The following is a 21,889-nucleotide window of genomic DNA, read 5'->3' as shown; positions in this document are numbered from 1 at the left end:
CATGATTATCTTAGGAATATTTGTTTAAAAAGCACAAACTGTTCCAACCCAGTTATTTTATATTGCTATAGCAACCAAAATTAGATGAAAAAAAAACTTTTTGTAAATTACTGCATGCTCTTTTAGATCTGTTATTGAAAAGGCTTTGTGATTTTTAAAGCATGAATGATTTACTATTAGTCATTTTTATATCCCTGTTTATATTCAGTAGCTATCCCACTTCATCTCGAAGTAGATCTTTTAAAATCATGATTATAGACTAATTCATGAGGATCATATAGGTAAACATATTTTTAAAAGAAATTTTGTCAAGCAAGGAAAATTTATTCTGTATCAATATATAAAGATTCCCTTTTCTTTGGTAAAGCATTGGAACTATGATTCTTGTGATGTCAAATGGCAATACATATAATTCCCCAGTGCTTGTTGTTTTATTTTTCACGTTTTATGAAGCGCCCACAGGAAGTGGTTGAAAGCATTAACAAGGATGTCTACCTTTCATCCTTACATCGACAGGTTGTGCAAAACAAATCCTTACACGAACGAGAAGTGCTTCTTCCATTTACGGCGGAGTGTTTATGGTAATATTTACACTGTTGTCGGATTCCCGTGGTCATTTGATATGACCAGCCGGTGTCTGAATTGACAACTCGAGTTGCTTTGGTGGTTACCTGGGCTAATTGGCGATATAGGTAAAAATTGTTGATTAATGGGGGTAATTAAAAATGACAAGAACTAAGTTTGATTGTTGATTTTTCATGTATGATGGCCGCTGAGGAATTTTGATAGGTAGATTTTCTGGTTTTATAGGTTTTTGACCTGCTTCAATAAATACTGACATGAAAGTATAATTTTTTTGATTTTTTTTTTTTCAATAGGAGGAGTTTTGACTTCAACAGTTGAAATTTATTCAGTATTTGCATAATTTTCTGTGCTGGATGGGATCAAGATTTAATGAACTTCATGTTGAAGTAAGTTCTTAAACACGTTATGTACTAGTCTAGTAGGTACATGTAGTAATTATGTTCTAAAATTCACAATGTCTCCTTAATTGCAAAAAGTAATGAGGAAATATGGGACTCCTTCATACTTTGATTTATTTTCTCTTGAAATAATAAAATTAACTGCTGTTAATTAAATAATAAAAAAACTGATTGAGTTTTTAAGTCCCATAATTTCAGGGGGGGGGGTGTTGTTTTTTTTACTATTATATAATAGAATTTATGAAATGCATTTGATGGTCAAATATTGGACATTTTAAGTGGTGATTATACATGCATTCTCATAATTTTCATAAAAATAACTTTTATCGGTATTATCTCTAGGTGTCCCATATACCACTTCTTAATACCTATTTTGATTTTTAAAAACTTAAAAATATACCACGTACACCACACTGCACAGTCAATTTGTTAATGAAGGTACAGGTAAACAAAACCAATGAATACCACCCCCCCTCTTAAGAACATTGATAAAAATAAAAAACCATAAACACTCTAATGATTTAAACACAATAAATCAATTAACTGGGAGATATATTGCACATTCATTGGTTTCTTTGAAGTGAGAAAGGATAATTGGGATTTTAAAAATTAACTCGTTTCTGATTTGAATTAAATTATTATGCAAGTCACATTTTTTTAAATGAAGGCTTCATTTGCAAATGAAGGTAGACATGTCAGTACTATTTCTGTGTGCAAAAAATCTGACAGGCTTAATGTGTACATATATTAACTTTTAAAACCTGTTAGAATTGTTGTATTCTCTACCACATACCATCTGATATTTTGTGCTAAATTTACATTGCCGAAAATGATAATTTTGACAATATATAGTTCCATAATCTGATTAAATGTAAGTACTGCATTTTATATCAATAAATAATAAAAAGTGAATTGGAGAAAATGTAAATTTTTAAAAAAAATTTTGTTGATACATTTTTAGAAAAAAAATTTTAACTTTCTTTTATTGATATTAAATTTATTTTATGAAATGGAAAAAATACTAAGAGCTTTAAAATTATCAAACTTATGGTTGAAATTCAAAGATACAGAGTTATAAAATTTCAAGACATTATAGTTGTGAAATATACATTTCATTTGTGGGAGTGTCTGATTATTTCTAAAATATTATGAGTGGGCGGTTGAATGTGCCAACCTGGTTATTTTAAGTTTTGATGAGATCTTTTGACATTTTCTTTTATTGATATATGGAATGTATGTGCAAGCACATACCTTAAAAGTTATAACCTCCATTGTAGGTTTTGATTCCTTGTGTATTTGATGAAAATAAAACCGCTGTTGGAATTTTGATGTATATATAATGGTAAGTGAGATGTGTATCTGTATATTCATGTGTAATCTTAATTAATAATTGTTTAATCAGGGTTATTTTGAATTCAGTTTTATTTTATAATTAATATTGAAAGTTAAAATAGTATAATTATATGTAATAATATATGCCACATTTAATATTTAAACGGTTAAGTGATAAACTATGAAGTGTTTACCACGCTCTGTGGTCTGTATATAGCTCTGTAGCTCCGTATACAGGGCTATTTGATTTATACGCACAGATAGCTATGATAGACAAATTAGTGATGCAATGGTGTGTAAAAATAATGTCCAATTAGGTCAGGGGTTGCCATGATTATGCCCAGCTTTATAATGAACTGATGTTACATGTTAGAGAACTAGGAAATGATAGAGATTTATATATATACATGTGTGTTTGATACCTGTACATCTAGTTGAATAAAGTTATAGAGAATGATATGGAATCAAACAGCCCTTGACAAATGTAGAGTTTATTGGCCCAATGATTCTTTCAGACACTTTGACGATCAACTACACAGCTGCAGGGAGTTCTGTAGAGACACTGGATCATTAAGGCTTAATAGTAAGGGGAGTGCTACAGAATATATGGCCCCTGTGGACTACCACTGTCTGAACACAACACAGTGACAACAGCAGCCATGGATCATCTATCGACAGGTGAGTTCTACAGGTATTGGCCAGCGCCGGATCACTGATCAGTTAACAGCTACCAATAGATAATGTACCACGGTAATGTTAATGGCAGGTAGAAGGAAGCCTTTAGATAGGTGGCATTAATTAGTCAGACATTTCTCAATGTGGTGTGTTGGATATCTTGTATTACACTTGTTTTTTCCTCCCATTGATTAGGCAGTGTTTTACGGGACATGATTGAATGTAATTCTCATGTTATATTACATTTATGCGACAGGTATTGGGGACACTCATTCGAGAGACTGGGGAGTTTTCCATTAATTTTAAAAATAACATAAACTGAAATGGCTGCCTTGATATAGAACAGAAGCCTAATGGAAGAGGCATTATGAGCAAATTTGAAATTCATAAATGTATATTATATATATCTATGGTAATGATATTACTTTATGCTATACATGTAGCATGCTTAGGTATATGTACATATACATTGTATGCTAAAATATCAATGTGTACTTTCTAATGATCTTGAATTATAAATCACAATTGGTGTTTCACACTCCCTGATTACATATTAATTTAGTGATAATTAGATCTGGAACTCTGACAATCGTGGAAATATATGGTTGTTTCCTCAGTAGGCGCCGTGCAATGTTTAGTTAGTTTCCATACCAGACACCTTACATCTCACATGGTGGGTGTACTGTCACTTGATTAATTAGCAAGGTCTTAGGTAATCCGTATCTTCATCTATTAAGTAATGAAGACTGATTGGAGAATCAATGGTAAACAAGAGACCCATGTACCTAAATGGTCACCTGAAAATAATAAACTTAAGTTGGCCAGTGAGGATTCAATAAAAATGTATTTTGGTGCTTTATATTTACATGACTTAGCTGGGTATTTTCTCTTCTGTTTCTTTAGAAAACCGATTGTGATTCATGGCTCTATAGAAACTGACAGGGCTAAAATCTTCATAACACATTGCTAACCATGCAGTTTATCAATTGGTCGAAAACTTAATCAGCAACCTAGAAAAAATCAAGGACTGCATGAAATAATCATGATGATGTCAGACTTAAACTCCCTTATGAGAAGACTTCCCATACAAAAAAAAGTTACACTTAGTCATAACTTTTCTGTAACTAAAGTGTAACTTTTATGTACCCAAGATTTAGGCACATAAAAGTTATAACTTTTTTGTACCTAGATTGGACTTAAACTTTTTGCCCTATAACTAAAATGTACCTACATGGAACTTAGAAATTTCTTAGTATAACTAAAATGTACCTACATTGAACTTAGAAACTTTTCAGTATAACTGAAATGTACCTACATTGAACTTAGAAACTTTTCAGTATAACTAAAATGTACCTACATTGAACTTAGAAACTTTTCAGTATAACTGAAATGTACCTACATTGAACTTAGAAAATTTTTAGTATAACTGAAATGTACCTACATTGAACTAAGAAACTTTTCAGTATAACTAAAATGTACCTACATTGAACTTAGTCAATTTGTGAATGCGTTTGGACTTTGTCATTTTTACACTAAAAATTTAAGTGTATCTTATCCAAGAGGTTCAAGTCTAAAGTAGACTTTTATCACAATAAATCTAAAAACTAATATAAAATATCGTTATAACTTTTTTTTTTTTATAAAAATCACCATAAGTGTGTGTGTGTGTGTGTGTGGGGGGGGGGGGGGGGTAGATGTAGGTTAATCACACACTGGGTAGTAAAATCACTAAGATTTGTTTGAAAACAATGACATAACCATTATAACGGGAATCCAGTCCATCAATTGCAACACAAACACCTGTCCAAAATTTTAATTGTTTTTATAAGGCAGAAACAGGAAATCACTTTCCGCCTGAACGCACACACATCCCAGGTTAACAGTAAAGGGTGTCTAAAGAGGTCATGATTAGTCCGTGCTGTGATGACACTGATGTTTGTTTAAGATAAAAAGTTTGTGTGTGTTTTGACCGGCAGACATTTTTATTTTGCTCCTGCAAGCATTATTTTGTTATCTGTCTGTTGAACATCATTAGACATATTACGATTTCGTTTAAACACTGTTAAATACTAAGGGGTAGCATCAACTTTATATATTATCACTGACATTTTTCCCAACTTTTCATGGCCTACCCCATGAATAAAGGAATAGAGTAGATTTCTAGAAATTGATTCAGAATTTTCCCACGACATCGAATGCATGCGAAGAAAAGGGGGGGGGGGGGTGTAGTGTTTGTTATTATGAGATGGGTTCACCATATTTATTCACATATTTGATTAACAGACATGCTGTTAACAAAGAAGGGTACTGCTATTTCCATCTGTATGTTTTCCCAGTACTAGCCTATCTCTCATCGTAATTTATAACAGCACATAGCTATAAGGACTGTGTTTTAAACTTTGGGAAACATGTTTTATTTTAAAAAGATGTTATAATTTTTGGTTTTACATATTCATCAATTGTAAAAATGCATTGGTATTTAAATTCATTTAGTTTTTAAAATTCCCTCAAATTATTCAAAATGGCGGCTCTTGAGAACGGAAATGCCCAGTTTTTATGATCGGTTAATAAACTAACAGGTTGTAAGGGAAGAAAGTATTACTAAAATTTGTTTCATTTAAATGCAGAATTCTTTAGATAATATTAAGTTAATAATATTGTTTTTTAACTAAAATAAATTTAAAGATTTATCCCGGTATTAATTGTGGCTGTATCGTGATTGGCCAAAATTTCAAACTTTGACTTTCGTGAATTCTGATTGGACAATTGCCATTCCGCCATCAAATTTTGAAATGGGCCAAGAAGACAGAAGCTGTTGTGAAGATTTTCCTGATTTTTTCAAGAAATATGCAGAATCACAGCGTGTTGTATGTAGTAATGAAACTGCAAGCAGTGGTTTCATAAAGATAGCAATGCTTAAGACCTGGATGATATGGCTTTAGTTGTGGATGACCATTTCCATTCAGGGTAAGTCTGATATACAAACAAGTCATTTTATATAATTCATTTGTGTTTGCTTATCTCAATTTCTATATTATTGCTTTGCACTTTGCACTTAGAAATGAATTCCATTTGGAATATTTCAAAAATTTTAATAAGAAGTGCACGATTTTATCATCTATATCAAAGTCTATGCAGCCATGTATATCTAGTGATGTACATTCTATATAATTATAATCAAATTATGGCCGACTCTTTTAAAAAGAGTATCATTGTATTGCAGAAAAAATCCCAACCAAGTCCAGCTAGCAGACTGTACACCAGATTGAAGATACATCATTAATACAAGATGAAAAAAAGTAAGTGTGTGTGTTTATCAAGTAAAGATATACAGATTTTAACCATATATTATGTATATCTTTTAGTAAATGAATTATTGTAAATCTGAGAATATAATGGCAACTGCGGTATCAATGTTGACTTTTTAGAGGGGGGGGGGGGGGCAGGTCAACAGAGAATTGAAAAGTTTTACTGATATTTAATAATAATTTATGCTACGTATATTGAAAATTGTCAAACAGTGTCATGTTTTAAATTTTATTGCCTTCTTTTAGATTAATGGAGGACGAGGATAATACTATGAAAGAGATCAGATGCAAGAGCAACCGTTCCCATAGAAATACATGCAGCCATGTCAACAGAAACCAGTTTTCACCTGCCAGGTGCTGGTCACATATATATTCAACATGGGTATGCTATATAATTATGTTTTAAGTATAAGGTAGTTGTCAAGGATTTTAACAGTTACAATGAAAGTACATGTAGTAAGAAATTGCCACAATGAAACATTCTTTTTTATACATTTTAGGAACAGATTCAAGAAACAGATCCAGTTGTTTGCTGATAAATTACTGCAGGTCATTGGTATCATCTAGAACCAGGACTGTTTTAAAAATCATACTAGTATGTTTGGAACAAAATCATGCTAGTATATGTTAGGAATTTAACCTAAAACATGCTTTATGAAGGTTTTGGTCAAATTTTGGTTTACAAAATAATGTTTTTCAAACTTTCTATTCAAATTTAGCAAGAACATTAGACACATATGTAATCCCAAATGCTTTTATGTTAGATTATTGCTTTATTTCAAAAACTTGCCTATAGGGTCTGTAATGATTTGTGATAATTATGTAAACAATAAAATGCTTTCTTTGGTGATATATACATCTTTCTTTTAACAAATTAATAAATTGTTTGTAAAGAGTAAGTTAAATTTACTATATTATTCTTAATGTGCATCAGTACGTTAGCTAAAAGAAACAGCCAAATTGTCTTCAATGGGAATGTCAGTCTGATATCATCCTGTCAGTGATTATTTCAGTGATTTTTCTAAGGTCATTGTAGGTTTCGACCTATTGTTAAACAAGGCGTTAACTATAAGTTTCCATTAGAAATGGAGGAAAGCATACTCATTAGATAAAATATAATTCAGTAAACATATTGATTAACAAAAACATTGACTTGTGTTCTTTTGCTCACATGAACAGATATGATTTTAAATTCCTATTCAAGAGCAAAAACAATTTGATGAAAAGTTCTTTATGTCAACATTAGGGACTTTTTTTTCATCAGTATAACACCTGTACATGTACCTGGGGTTTTTTTTTATCTGAAAATTATGATACAGATAGATATTTTTTGCCTACATCTGTAATTTTTCTGTGTAACTTTTCTGTACCTAAATGATAACTTTTTTGTACCTACATCTATAACTTTTCTGTACCTAAACAATAACTTTTCTGTAACTTTATGTATAACTTTTCTGTACCTACATCTATAACTTTTCTGTACCTAAATGATAACTTTTTTGTAACTATATGTATAACTTTTCTGTACCTAAATGATAACTTTTCTGTAACTATATGTATAACTTTTCTGTACCTACATCTATAACTTTTCTGTAACTATATGTATAACTTTTCTGTACCTACGTCTATAACTTTTCTGTACCTAAATGATAACTTTTCTGTAACTATACGTATAACTTTTCTGTACCTAAATGATAACTTTTCTATAACTATATATATAACTTTTCTGTACCTACATCTATAACTTTTCTGTACCTAAATGATAACTTTTCTGTACCTATATGTATAACTTTTTTGTACCTAAATGATAACTTTTCTGTAACTTTAATTTGTAACTTTTTTGTACCTAAATGATAACTTTATTATAACTTTTTGATAACTTTTTTATACCTATTTATTTTTATGAAAAAAATAAATTGTCAATAGTTACACTCTAGTTATGACTTTTTTGTACTTAAGCAAAAAGTTACAATATAGGTATAACTTTTTGATGCTAATTTGGAACCATAATTGATCAGATGGTTCCAAATTGTGCTAACTTAGTTATGACTTTTTTGTAACTTTTTTAAGGGCTCATAGGTATAACTTTTTAGTGCTTTTTTTTGGTATGGGTTTTATCTAAATAATGTTGACTGAAGAACATCAACAAGAAAATAGATACTTTTACTTACTCTTTAGGATCACTTCATTAATTTGTTAGAGAAGATGTAAACATAAACATTAAAATGCTTTCTTTGATGAATCATGCTGGTTATGAAGGTAGCAATCATTACAGAAAAAAATTAACATAATCCGCTAACGCGGGTTATGCACTTTTTCTGCTTTGTCACTATACCTTCATACCCTCATGAATCACCAAGAAAGCAATTTATTGTTTAAATGATGCATGGATTGAAAGATGTAAGAAGATCTAAACAGAATTTATAAGGATATTTTACTATCCTTAAAACATTATTGGGGTGTGGGGATATAATAATCAAACAACATCAGATGCATAATATAGTTTTGTGTAAAAATGTTGTTACCAGTTTTAAGTTTTATGAATGAGAATAGATTGATCTACAATTCCCCAGTCTAGTCACCCATACGTAGGAAGTAGAATGGACACAAAACCTGTGGCTAATTTGCAACAATGCACTCATATAATATAAAAGAGAAAGTTCAGATATGAACTATATTACTAATTTCTTATTAACATGATATTACCGGTAAGTACCGGTAAGAAAATATTGCTGCCATGATCTGTATGATTGATGATGACCGTTCTTGAATACATGCATGTTGATGTCCCTTTTGATCATTTTATCTAAAAGAAGTAGGGGATGAGGATGTGTGGCTTGTATATCATGCCTCATTATTATAAAATTCAGGGTCGGATGTACTCGAGATGTATTTCTGTAACAGAAAAATAGGGGCAATTCAGCATGATCTTTCGAAAGATGGAGTGCATGCTGAAAAGTCTACAGATGTGTAATAATTGTAGCTTACAATCAATGATGGTATGAGAGGGTCTGCAACATCATGAGCATCAATGGAAAAATTGTTTTACGGTTGATTGACTCGAAACCTTAATCATTTATAGCCCAAATTTTATTATTATGTTTATAAGGTTTCTCAATGATTTTTCTCAGTCTTTCATGGATTCATTGGATCAGATAATGTGTGTATGTGAGATATTTATTTTAAAAAATGGAAATTCTTCTCCCGCCTACGCAGACTTATTCACATTGCGTTGGTTAGGTTTTTTGTAATAAAAAGTATTTGATAATGAATGGTGAATTATAAATTATGATGTTATGTGAGAAAATTGAGGTGAACATTAATTCGTACTGTTGGATGATATATCTACAGAGAACACTGTAACAGCAGGACATCATGACTAGAAGTGCCTAATATATAACAAAAAAAACAGTATATTCTATCAATTAGTCATATGAAATGTTAATTTGAGCAATTGTTTGTACAGAAGCCATTTGGTTACTTTAAATCAATACCCATCTTTGCTGATTTTATACAATAGCCTGGCTAATTAGACAAGTAACTGATAAGGGACTGGTTTGAATCCCCAAGAACAATTTGTTGTCTGATATTTTAGGCCTGGCTTAGTGGATAGTAACTAAGTAAGTACATTGCTGCAGGTTTGAATCCTGACCAACAATTAGTAACTTTGATGTAAGACCTGGCTTTGTGGACAGTAACTAAATAAGTGGTTGCAGGTTTGAATCCTGGCCAACAATTAGTTGTTTGATGTAAGACCTGGTTCTATGAACAGTAACTCAATAAGTGGTTGCAGGTTTGAATCCTGACCAACAATTAGTTGTTTGATGTAAGACCTGGTTCTGTGAACAGTAACTCAATAAGTGGTTGCAGGTTTGAATCCTGACCAACAGTTAGTTGTTTGATGTAAGACCTGGCTCTGCGGACAGTAACTCAATAAGTGGTTGCAGGTTTGAATCCTGACCAACGATTAGTTGTTTGATGTAAGACCTGGCTCTGCGGACAGTGACTCAATAAGTGGTTGCAGGTTTGAATCCTGACCAACGATTAGTTGTTTGATGTAAGACCTGGCTCTGTGGACAGTTACCATTATGAGAGCCCTGACAGTAGTTATTTTTTCACTGTCTCAGATAAGTGACTTGATTGATTTAATTCTTGGTATCACACCTACCACTGTTATCTCATTTTGCTTGCCTTTTTAAACCCAGTTTAAAATCAAATCCAGTAATTAGTGTTATAATCATTTTGGGGTTAAAAAGAATGATTTGTAAGAAAACAATTATTTTTTTTACCATTTTTTTTTTCTTGAGTACCCGGTAAATTCTATACTAATAATGACTGTAGGTTAAAATTTCCACAATATAAGAAGTGGGCTGGATCATCATGATTAATTGCATGGTTTTCTTTTAACTCCACATGTATTTTTTTTAAATGGATTGCAATGTATGATGATAGATCCCCTCTTAAGATAATTTAACACATGTTATCTTGTAAAAGTGAATTATAAAACCTCCTTTTGCTTATTGAAGAAAGTCACAAATGGTTTAAGTTGATGATTTTAACTATGGCAATATGCAAGTTTGTAGTTTGAGTCAACTACATGCAGTATAAATTGATGTTTAACTGCTTTCCACAAAATTATAAATCTGCAGCCAAATTCTAACTACATGTAAAAACGTTTTGTATATTTAATGTTAAAAATAAGATCAGCTATGTATACTCAAAACTTTTGAAATAGAATCAGAAATCCTTTAAAAGTATTTGACATTAAGTGTTTGAGTTGACTTTAGCAGTGACAGAGCCCTTTATTACAATTAAAGCAGAACTTTTATGTACATTTAAATCAATCATGCCCTTTTGGAGAAAGTTTTTCTTAAACACTTAAGGGACACCTTCACAAAAGAGCTCTTGCAAGTTGAGGATTTAGTTGATAGAGCCGATGTGATTACTTTTCGATTCCATGAAAGGGTTGACATTGAATGACATCCCATCATACGAAGCAGCTGTTACAGCGGCTTTAATTAATGACGCAGGGGCTTGAACTTGCAGTGTTTAATCACTGATATTATTCAACAAGAGCTTAATGTTCCACTAATTTATTTGCTTTCAATCAATTTCAAGCCAAAGAAGACGAAGAAAAAAAACGAAAAAAATAAATTGATGGCCGGAACCCATTTTCTTTGTCCATTGTAGCATATAGCAAATAATTGACTACCACTTTTCCTCTGGACAGCCAACACGATAAAATTTCATGCTGGAAATGTCCGGCCAACATGTATTTAAATAGCCTTGGAAGTATTGGGATTTTAATATTTTTTCTGTAATACATTGTGTACATACTCTGTGTGTACGTCAGACGTACTGTAGTGAAATTGACCAGCTAGTCTTCAGTGAAGTGTTAAAATTGGAACAAAGAGACATCCTTTTGTTCCGTTTTGTAGTGAAATAATCCTCTAAAGTCCTGGCGGAGTTTGTCATGAGATAATGAATAATGTACCTTCGTTATTGATTCTGATGTTTATCTTGCGAGGACAAATTTTTCTTCAACTTTGCGGTTGCTTTACTTGTTTGGAATGAGGATTACATTATCATCAAACTTTTACTTGAGCGTCAAGTAAATACTAGGCTAGAAAGTGAAGCTAATGAACACTCAAGGGAATTTTTGTTCACCCTAAAAGGTTGGTTGCAATTTAGCTATATGGTTTTTGCAATTAAACCCTTTTAGTTTTTTATGCTTTGTGAAGAATTTTTGCATATTTTGATTGAATTTTTTTTAATTAAAAGAACGCAGGTTTGATTATTTTTTTCCATTTTTAATTGTAAAATTGTATTTTCTTGTTCGGCCTCTGATGAAACGACCATCTAGTCATCATTGGGTACATGCAGTTCTTATATTAGATTATAATTGCTTGGAGACATGCAGCAATACATTCTCAATTCTACCAGTACATAGGTACTCCAGTATTTTAAAGTAGCAACAATAATCAATATTTCCCTTTTATTGCCAGGTTAATGAGGTATATCAGGTTTTTTTTTTTCTTTTTCAATAAATCAAGGAGAAGAAATTTCCCACATCCGAACTTTAAAGTGTGAATATCCGAAGAGTCAAACTCATTCAAATTATCAGTAACAATTCTCCAGAGGTTGTTAACATTCTGATTCTGATCCCAAAAATTGTTTTTATTACATAGCAGATTCACAGTAGAAGATTCTTTTGATAGAAATATATTGGTGCAGTTCTAAACTTAGTGCACATGTAGCATTAAGTCTGTGTATTTATCAAATATGTTTATGTATTTTAAAGATTATGCACACAGAACATGAGCTTTAATTAATGAAATCTGCATTAGGAATTTTTGCCGTACTTGTTAAACATGAATGAAGACAACCTTTTAAAAATACTTGAAGTTTGCTAAGCTTATTTCGTCCTAAGCTGTAGGTAAAACATCTCCCCTGATAGGATAAATAACCCTGTATACAAGTTCTATATCTGGAGCTGTTCCTATGTGTCAATCTTTGAAGCAACAAATACCCTGTCTGTCTTAATCCTTGATTAGAAAACATTTCTAATTTAACTTAATACCACAGTTATATTTTCTATTCAGATTTGAAAGTCAGGTATTGTGTCTCTTTTGATCAATATATATGGCTTCCTTAATCCTTAATCAAAATACATCTCTAATTAAATTAACTTAATACAAGGTGTATTTTTTATTTTGATTTCAAAGTCATCTACATTGTAGCTGTGATCCAAAACTTTTCAAAATGTTTATAAAACTGTCAATGTTAAATACTCCGATGATTGTTTATGTAATCCCACCTCCCCCTTCCCACTCTTTTTGTTTAAATCTGAGGAGCTGTTTTTTTCTGGTCTAGGTGTTGAGACATTATGTCATGGCCTTTGAGGTGGGACAGGTATTTGACAGGTATATGGCTCCTTAATTCCCTGACTGTCCGTGTGGAAAATTAGATTGACTACTTATGATGGAATAGGCGGGACTCTTCAATCAGTTGTTATGCTCTCAACCAGTCTAAGAATAAGTACCTATTACTTATATCAGTACCTGTTACCTATATCCTAGTAACTCAAACAGCTTAAGTACCTCTTGAATAATAGTGTGTAGTTTGTTAGTCCAGACTAAGGGTGTTAAGTACCGGTAGTTGTCTTTCTTTACAATAGTCAATAGTGTCAGCAAAACCTCCTACCTGCAGAGCTTCTTCAGGAGGTATTGGGCACCTCAAAATTGCAATGTTCTTTCTTTTGAAATTATCTTCCATATTTCGTCACTTTTTGATGTGGCGTAGTATAACTGGGCAATAGGTTTGTATAAAGCTTCAGTCATTGATCTCCAGGCCATATACCTCTACAACCCCCTTGAACTTTTATTTCCTTATTCAGATATTTTGAAATGCATTTTAAATTCTTAAAATTCTAAAATGGTTATTATATTTTGATTATGATGTATGGTGTCCCATACCACCTTTTAAAAAAACTGAAACCCTCTTTAACTCTGCATGTTCTCCCATATTTTTTTCATTCTTTGATTAATTACGTGTACCAGTGCATGTATTTATACTCGCTAGCAAAGTTGAGAATCGCATTACTTTTTGGAAGAACATGGCATTTTGTTTATATTTCACAGTGTCTTTAATAGCAGTAAAAAAAACCCACAAAAATGAGCATCCAAAATAACAGACTTGCGATGGAAATGGAGATATTGTTTTGTACACTTTGAGTCAAAATAAGCATTGCCTGTTTAAATTTTAGATAATGATGATGTGTTTGTGTTAATTTAATTCTAACACTTGTAATTATTTTGAACTTCATCGCTCCTTAAGGATCTTTTGCTAAGATATTTTTTCTGAGGCAACTAAAACAGAAATGAGGGAATGATATGTACGTAATATAAGTGATTAAATCAGAGCAGTTATATACATGTATATTAGGTTTTATAATGTGTTAATGGTAATTAAACCATGTGCAAAATGCATAGTTATAAAATATTCTACAGTCATTAGTAAGCATTTTGTTATTACATTCATAAAAAAAGTTGTACTCTTCTGTTGACCTATTTTTCTAAGAAAATTTTTTGAGAAAATTCTCCTTTTAGATTCATAAAACTCTTCAAATAAAAAAAAAAAAAGGAATAGACTCCAATTAGGTGTTTTTGACGATCCATGTAATTCTATGTATTAGAGACCCTCTCGCCTTTGCCAGCAGGAGAGAGCTTTATTCTGACACTTGGGGTTGTAGCAAAGTGCCGATCAAGAGAGCTCTGCATTGTGGGCTGTGATAATCAAGGGAGGTAAGCAGGCTGATTTTGGTGTCCCTCCCCACTGTGCAGTACAATACTGTTGGATCACTGTGAACATTAGTTGCAATACTAGGACAGTGAAGGAGTAGGGGTGTGTGAGACAGTGTCCCATTGCTTTAAATATATAACCTTAATCTGACCCAACCAAAAATTGTCAAGAACTCTTGATATAGATTTGAAAAAAAAAAACCCAAAAAACTTAGGTACATTAGAATAAAGGATTTCCAGTGTTGCAGATTGTCCTGTCTTGATGGATCAGACCAGTATTAAACATTTGAGTCCTTACATTTCACTGTTACCAGTAAAAAAAATTTCTATTTGATGCAAAACAAATTTAGCATCAAATCAATTCTCTCTCTATCTCTCTCTCTCTCTTGTTTTAAAGTAGTTTGGTAGAAAATATGAATTTTCATTTCATATCTCTCTCTCTCTCTCTCTCTCAAGTAGTTTGGTAGAAAACATGAAATTTCATTTCAGTCTCTCTCTCTCTCTCTCTCTCTCTCTCTCTCTCTCTCTCTCTCTCAAGTAGTTTGGTAGAAAAAATGAAATTTCATTTCAGTCTCTCTCTCTCTCTCTCTCTCTCTGTGTCTCTCTCTCTCTCTCTCTCTCTCTCAAGTAGTTTGGTAGAAAACATGAAATTTCATTTCAGTCTCTCTTTCTCTCTCTCTCTCTCTCTCTCTCTCTCTCTCTCTCTCTGTCTCTCTCTCTCTCTCTCTCTCAAGTAGTTTGGTAGAAAAAATGAAATTTCATTTCAGTCTCTCTCTCTCTCTTTCTCTCTCTCTCTTGTATTCTAACATAATGATTGTTGATTCATCTATCTTAGTAGATGCTCACAGTATAATTACTCTTTAGAATTTCATTAGATTGGTTCGGAATGAAATTGTTTGAATAAAAGAACTGTTCACTGATATCTTACATCTATTAATTAAAATGCTACTATAACCTATAATAGTGCTAAGTTTAAGATTATGTCTGCAAATGAGATATCAGAACCTGCCTTTTACACGAAAAATGTCGCTGTTGTGTCCGTATGTATATGAGATATTTATATCAATTACATCATGGCATCTGACGAACAATTCGAAGTATAGGGAGTAAATTTCATCCATATTTAATGGTCATTATGACAATTCGTAAACAGTGTGTACAGTAGAAATCACAGTCAACTATTGTATTGGAGATCGTGACTCCCAGAGACAAAAACTTGACACCAATTTGCCCATATACTGCTAATTTCTGAACATCTACCATTGTAGGTTTTATAGATTTTTCCTCTAGTACCTATCATTAAGGTTTGTGGCACAGGTAGTTAGTTTCAAGCTAATTGATGCTGCTTTTGAGGGTTCCGAGATTCTTCTCGGTGATTTTGCTCTCCATATGTCACTGTCACTAATTCACTTTCTGAGTGACAATTCTAATTCAACCATTGAAACTAGTTGATCAAGTCACTAGTGGAGATTTTGTTTAATGAAGGTCTTAAGCATTATGATATTCTCACCGCAATATTTAATTTATCTAAATATTTGGCATTCTCAGACGTTATGTACCGGTAGGTGTGAGTGGGATTTTAATATTTTGTTCGATGTGGGTGTCATGATTAGAAGTAAATTAAAGGAAAAAAAAAGAATAATTATTTACTTTGCAACTTAGGGGTGTGATAAAATTGCAAATTATGAACAAGAAATGAAATTAATATTTCTTGGATGAGATATTGAGTATAACTTTTGAATTTATATATGCATAATTTTACACCATTCAACTCTTTTTAGGCAAAAAACAATGATTATTAAAGAAACTTAAAATATTACAAAGTTGGGTGTGAATTTTGAAGGAGTTAACGTAAAAATTCAAAATCTATACATGTATAATTTTTTTTTCATCTTAATTGGACAAAAATAACCCCAAAACTTCAAGACATAATGCATATTTATATATCTAAGAATGCATATTTGATATTCATGTTATTTTCATTTTGCAGTGTTCATGATAACTTATTGTTTGCAGTTTTTGGTAAAATTAATTTTTAAAAATTCCATTTTTCGGTAATCTCAAGTTCAAAATATTCCAGTTTCACCCTGGACATCTTGTCCTTGGCATCATGGGATAAGGGGCTGGAACCGAAGCATCAACCATGTCCTGTCGACTGACAGTCGAACAAATCAGTCAATGCAGACGAGGATCGGATATTGATCTCGAGGTAAATGTGGTTTTTTTACCCATAACAGTGTATATGTATGTTCACAAATTTGAGTTTGGCAAAGATTTTTCATTCAATATTTTATGGATTTATCATCACATATCAGGATGCAAGGGTGTATCAAGGGAGATAATCAAAAATTAAAAAATTGGAATAACTCTGCTAAAGAATTTAATCTGTCAAGCAATTTTCATTAAGGAATAGTGAATGATTCAGTTTAAGTAAACAAAATGGCATGCCATCATGATAGATGTGTAGTGTGAACTATGAGTTTGTCTTATGTAAGCACACAGATAGGGATGCCTGCAGTGTTGGTTTTGTGGAGAGAGAGAGAGAGAGAGAGAGAGAGAGAGAGAGAGATGGTACTAAAAATTGCATAGATTTATTTCATGTTATTATAGTCTAGCTAGCTTGTTATTGATTTAGAGGTAAAGGACTTTTCACTTATTAGGAGCAAAATGGATAAACTGCACTATGTGAATCTTTATATCAGAGCAAATAGTCATATGCAGCAAAAGCATGTATTCCAATGGTGCATTTATTGGAAAAGTAAATTGGAATCTGGTTTTGTTAAACATCTTTACAGTACCTACACAATTTTTTATCTAATGACTTGATCATCAGATCTTTTAATGGAGTCTGAATGCCATCTTACAATGTACTAAGATTTGAATCATTAAAGGAAACCTGACACTGAATGGGAATGTTCCATGACAGGGAAATTAAAATTTAGTCATGATCCTCTGTAAATAAATGTATAGGTATATAATTACGAAGTCTTATGTTTCACTTCTCATCATGTCTTAAACAGAAATGAAGCAGTACAGACGTAATCACGATTTTATGTGTGTTGAAAAAAAAAATCATTGAATACATGTTGAAACTGTACACAGTTGAACTTCCATATCTCAAACATTGATATCTCAAATACAATGGATATGTCAAAGGGATTTTTAAGTCCTAACCACTTATTTTCAAAGTATTTCACCCTCGATACTTGGATTTCTCGAAGTTTTTAAACAGTTCCATCTAGTTTGAGATAAAGTTTGACTGTAATTTATTTGAACATGATTTTTTTCAGTCAACAGTAAATTATATTTTCATATTATTTGATAATGAATTTTATGATATTATTTGCTACAGCGTCTTCTGAAACATCAAATGATCATTTGTTTATTATCTGTTTGATTCATCAAGCCTCAAGGTGTAAACTGCAGTTTATGGAAAAAAAAATATCGGTTCATGTACCTGAATGCATACAAATTCTTACAGAAAACCCTGTATGTTAAAATCTTTGATATAAATGTTACCGCTGTTTGAACCCTGGCCGTAATCTGTATCTAGTTTCACAAGTCTTTCAGTTTTAATTAGAGGAAATTAGAAACTGTTTATTGGATGTGACTTATGCAAAGCCAGACATAGTAGACAGAAAAAAAAAATCTTCCTTAAGGTTATAGCTTGCTTAGTCCTGAAGGTCACTTAGGTTTATGAAGTGTTTTCGTATTTAGGTCTCCCAGTTTAGTTCCTGACTGTTGACATTGTATGGTTGCTATGTAGTACCTTAATCCCTGTGTTTGTCCAGTCACAGATTCAGTGCACTTGTGCATTTTTTTTTAATGCTGGAAAAACATCCTAATTACATGCTTTTTATGGAACAAAACAACTAAGTTAGCATCATCCATAGCAAATTGAGAGAGAGAGAGAGAGAGAGAGAGAGAGAGAGAGAGAGAGAGAGAGAGAGAGAGTAAACTAATGCATATTAAACGAAATATTTTTTGCAAAAGAGGATGAACTGGTAATTTTGAAGTAGCACTATTAATGTCTTAAAGAAGTTGGTTCATATACATGGATTGCTTTTAATTGACTTTGCTGGAAGATTTTACTAGATTTTGCTGGCAAATTCTTAATTGACTCTATCTCAAGTGAAATATCATCTAATATGGGCATTGATTTTAAAACAGACCACAATTAATGGCTTTCTTCCATTAGACCAAAGAACTGTTAATGGAAGGAATTGAATCCCAGCTCTAAATGTTCTATCTAGTGCCTTCTTTGATGTTAATGTTTACTTAATGCATGCATGTATTAATAACGAATCAAAGTATACATGTGCAGATCTAGTCGGCCAGATTTTCATAATGGAAGACATGACCCTCTTTCACCTTTCACCAAAAAAGACATTCATTTGATATCTCCAGTTTTTGTGGTGTTAAGTGGATGAGAGTAATTGTCTCCATGTGGATGGGACACTTAGTCTATCACAGGTTTATCCCCAGGCTAAGCTGGTACCCTATTGCAGCAGAGTGGACTATAATGATAAAGTGCCTAAATTCTAAGGATACAGGGCACAACATCAAGTGGCCATAGCATGTCAGTGACCATCTTGAACCAGCGACCTTTTATTCACTGGCATAACACCTATGACCACTGAGCCAAGAACTTCCAATTTTAGATATAATGCCTTTAATAATGTATTTAACTGCCATATTTGTATCAGAAGTTAGACTGTGCTACAGTCACTCCATTGTCCAAACCACATCTTGCCAGATAACACAATTATGGATAGGTCTAACAGGGATAAAACACAATCTCCTGTTGGATGTTTGTCAATGAAAGGCATTCCAACCACTGTTGGAGGCTCTTTGAATTAGAGTTTGATGCATACTATGGACAACATCTTGACAACAAATTATTCCAGAAATTCACTGATCATGTAACGGTCAACAAAAAAACTTCATCATCGGAGTAACAAATAAGTACATGTACTAGGCGGAACATTTTAAATGCGCAAAACACAATCTACGGACGAAATTATTTTGAACAAAATTCAAAATAATACAAACAATCATGTATTGGTCAAGAGATTGACAAAATGGACTTAAACAGTGCAAGTTTGGTTAATCATTTTCATGGCTAGTATATAGTTGTTCTGATCACATGTGACTTGTTGCCAACAGACATCAGCAGTAACGGACCAAAAGATTGACAAAATGGATTTAAACAGTGCAAGCTAGGTTTATCATTTTCATATTATATAAACTGTCCATTTTGACTGGTCTGTTTAACAGACCAGTCAAAATGGACAGTTTATATATCCTGCGAAAGAATTGCCTGAGTTCCAAACAAAAACCAGGCAAGCTCATGGTACTGCAGTTTTTTATTATTCAGAAAAATCATGCGGAGAGTGTCCTCTCAAGTTTTGAACATGCTCAAAACTTTTAGCTGTATGGAAAGAACCTTATTTTGATCATCATATTTTAGCAAATTTTGCTGAATGAGAAGATCTAGTTATCGTGTGAGGTGTGACTAAATAAGATACACTCTTCTTCTCTTAATTTCTTGTGAAAAAAAATCCTTCAAGGTTTATATTGGCAAAGTGATTATAATCCTACATTGATGAGGTTTATATTGTCAAAGTGATTTTTAAAAATATTGAAAGCTTATTTTAATGATATTTAATTTTAAAAAGCTTCGCTCTATAAATTTTCCCGAAAATTTGAAAATATTGCCAGCAAGTATATGAAAATTACTTTAAACGTTAAACAGAATTGTACAGTACATAATTTACCTGTGTAAAGTGTACTATAATTATACAGAAGTTGGTTGATAAAGAGGGTTTGGTGATCAATTAGCAAACAATGGAATCGCACTAATTGCTTTTCTGCTCTAGTTATGATCTTACTAGATCTTTGAAATCATTACTTCCTTAAGAGTCATTTTTTGGACTCTTTTTATTCTGTTCATTGTACATTTATATAAAAATAAACATGATGCAAATTAAATGTTTGGCTATATATTACTTGCAGCAAAACATAAAAAATCAGAGTCTAAATTCAAATATGTAGAAGATTTTTGTTTTAAAAATTGTGTTACGTTAATTACCAGATTTTGGATTTTTATTTCTTTGACTTCGCAATTGACTTCATAATTGAGCTTTTCAAGAAGAGACATATACCCTGGTTGGCAAATGTTAATATTGTGATGATAAATAAAAACTGGATGGATGCAGTCAAAAGTGGATATTCCAAAATCATATATATACAGTCAAACCTCGTTCCTGTAGAATCCTTATTTTACGCTAGTACTTAATTCCGCGATTCAACGGTTGTCCATCAAACCGCAAGAACATAAAATCGCGAGTGTCGAAATTTTTTTCATAGTTTCATGTAGTTTACATATGTTTGAAAATTAAAAGCGAGATTTTAAAATTCGCGAGATGGGCTTCTTGCGATTTTACGGGGATATTAATTCCTCGTGTTTAATTAGGAATTTACAGTATCTCGAACTAGATGGGACTGGTTAAAAACTTCGAGATATCCAAGTATTCGAGATATCAAGGGTACAATACTTAAAGTTAAAGTGTTTGGGACCTAAAAATCACTTTGACATATCCACTGTAGTCAAGATATCGGTGATTGAGATACCGAAGTTCAACTGTAAATAGTTTATTTCATGACAGAATGTCGTGAGTAAATATGTGTACATGATAAAAAAAACATTATTTGCTTTCGATTAGAACGATGCCCTCTCTTTTATTATTGTAATCTATCATATTTACCAGTATCTACTGATTCATGGATTATAGAGAAACAAAGTGTAGGAGGCAATTGTGTGCATGAAATATCTTTTTATTGTGGTTAAAGTCATAATTCAGCTGATAATATATAAACTCGAATAAATTCAATGAAATGCAGTTAAATTTGTTAGCTGACTGACTCTGAAAATTTGGTTGAAACAATCTACACTTAACTTCATAAAATGCTTTGCATTTAAAAACTTAAAATGTTCCAACTAATACAGTTTCTATTTATCTTTATATATTTATATACAGATATACTATACAGATACGCTAACAAATTTATTCCTGATGATACTATTTTCTAACTATGCACAGAAAAGAGAAAGAAGTCTACATGTAACTTGAATACTTACAGTACTCTTGATTTTAATAATGTTTAGGGAAAAAACCACTTGTTTAAATATTTTGATGAAATTTTATTGTCCTCCCTTGAAGGTTTTTTATTTTGAAGGTCAGCTATTGAGTAAGACTTTTCACATAGAATTCAATTTGAACAACTTGGC

At 32.0% G+C, this 21,889-nt stretch overlaps 1 protein-coding gene, 1 long non-coding RNA gene and 1 pseudogene across 3 annotated transcripts in view; all 3 read left to right on the top strand.

Annotated features, from left to right (window-relative positions):
- Window positions 1-195: 195 nt before the first annotated feature.
- On the top strand, window positions 196-2,709 carry LOC128176429 (uncharacterized). Its single transcript, XR_008242788.1, has 3 exons — window positions 196-692; window positions 879-971; window positions 2,261-2,709. It is a non-coding gene; the product is annotated as an uncharacterized LOC128176429 (long non-coding RNA).
- A 146-nt stretch (window positions 2,710-2,855) lies between these two features.
- The window catches only part of LOC128176427 (GATA zinc finger domain-containing protein 14-like), a 31,768-nt gene continuing 12,734 nt past the window's right edge, over window positions 2,856-21,889 (top strand). Inside the window, exons 1-2 of one of the 2 annotated variants that reach the window (XM_052842744.1) lie at window positions 2,856-2,993; window positions 16,679-16,807. In XM_052842744.1, the coding sequence (XP_052698704.1) occupies window positions 16,742-16,807 (66 nt within the window). In that variant the 5' untranslated portion in view covers window positions 2,856-2,993; window positions 16,679-16,741. Of the gene's footprint in view, window positions 2,994-11,557; window positions 11,974-16,678; window positions 16,808-21,889 lie in introns of those variants that run through there. The other variant, XM_052842743.1, reaches the window with a different exon arrangement.
- LOC128176428 (uncharacterized) lies at window positions 6,175-7,138 on the top strand (annotated as a pseudogene).

Source organism: Crassostrea angulata, chromosome 3 (assembly GCF_025612915.1).
Source record: "Crassostrea angulata isolate pt1a10 chromosome 3, ASM2561291v2, whole genome shotgun sequence".
Classification (NCBI taxonomy): domain Eukaryota; kingdom Metazoa; phylum Mollusca; class Bivalvia; order Ostreida; family Ostreidae; genus Magallana; species Magallana angulata.
This window is presented reverse-complemented; position numbering and strand designations above follow the sequence as displayed.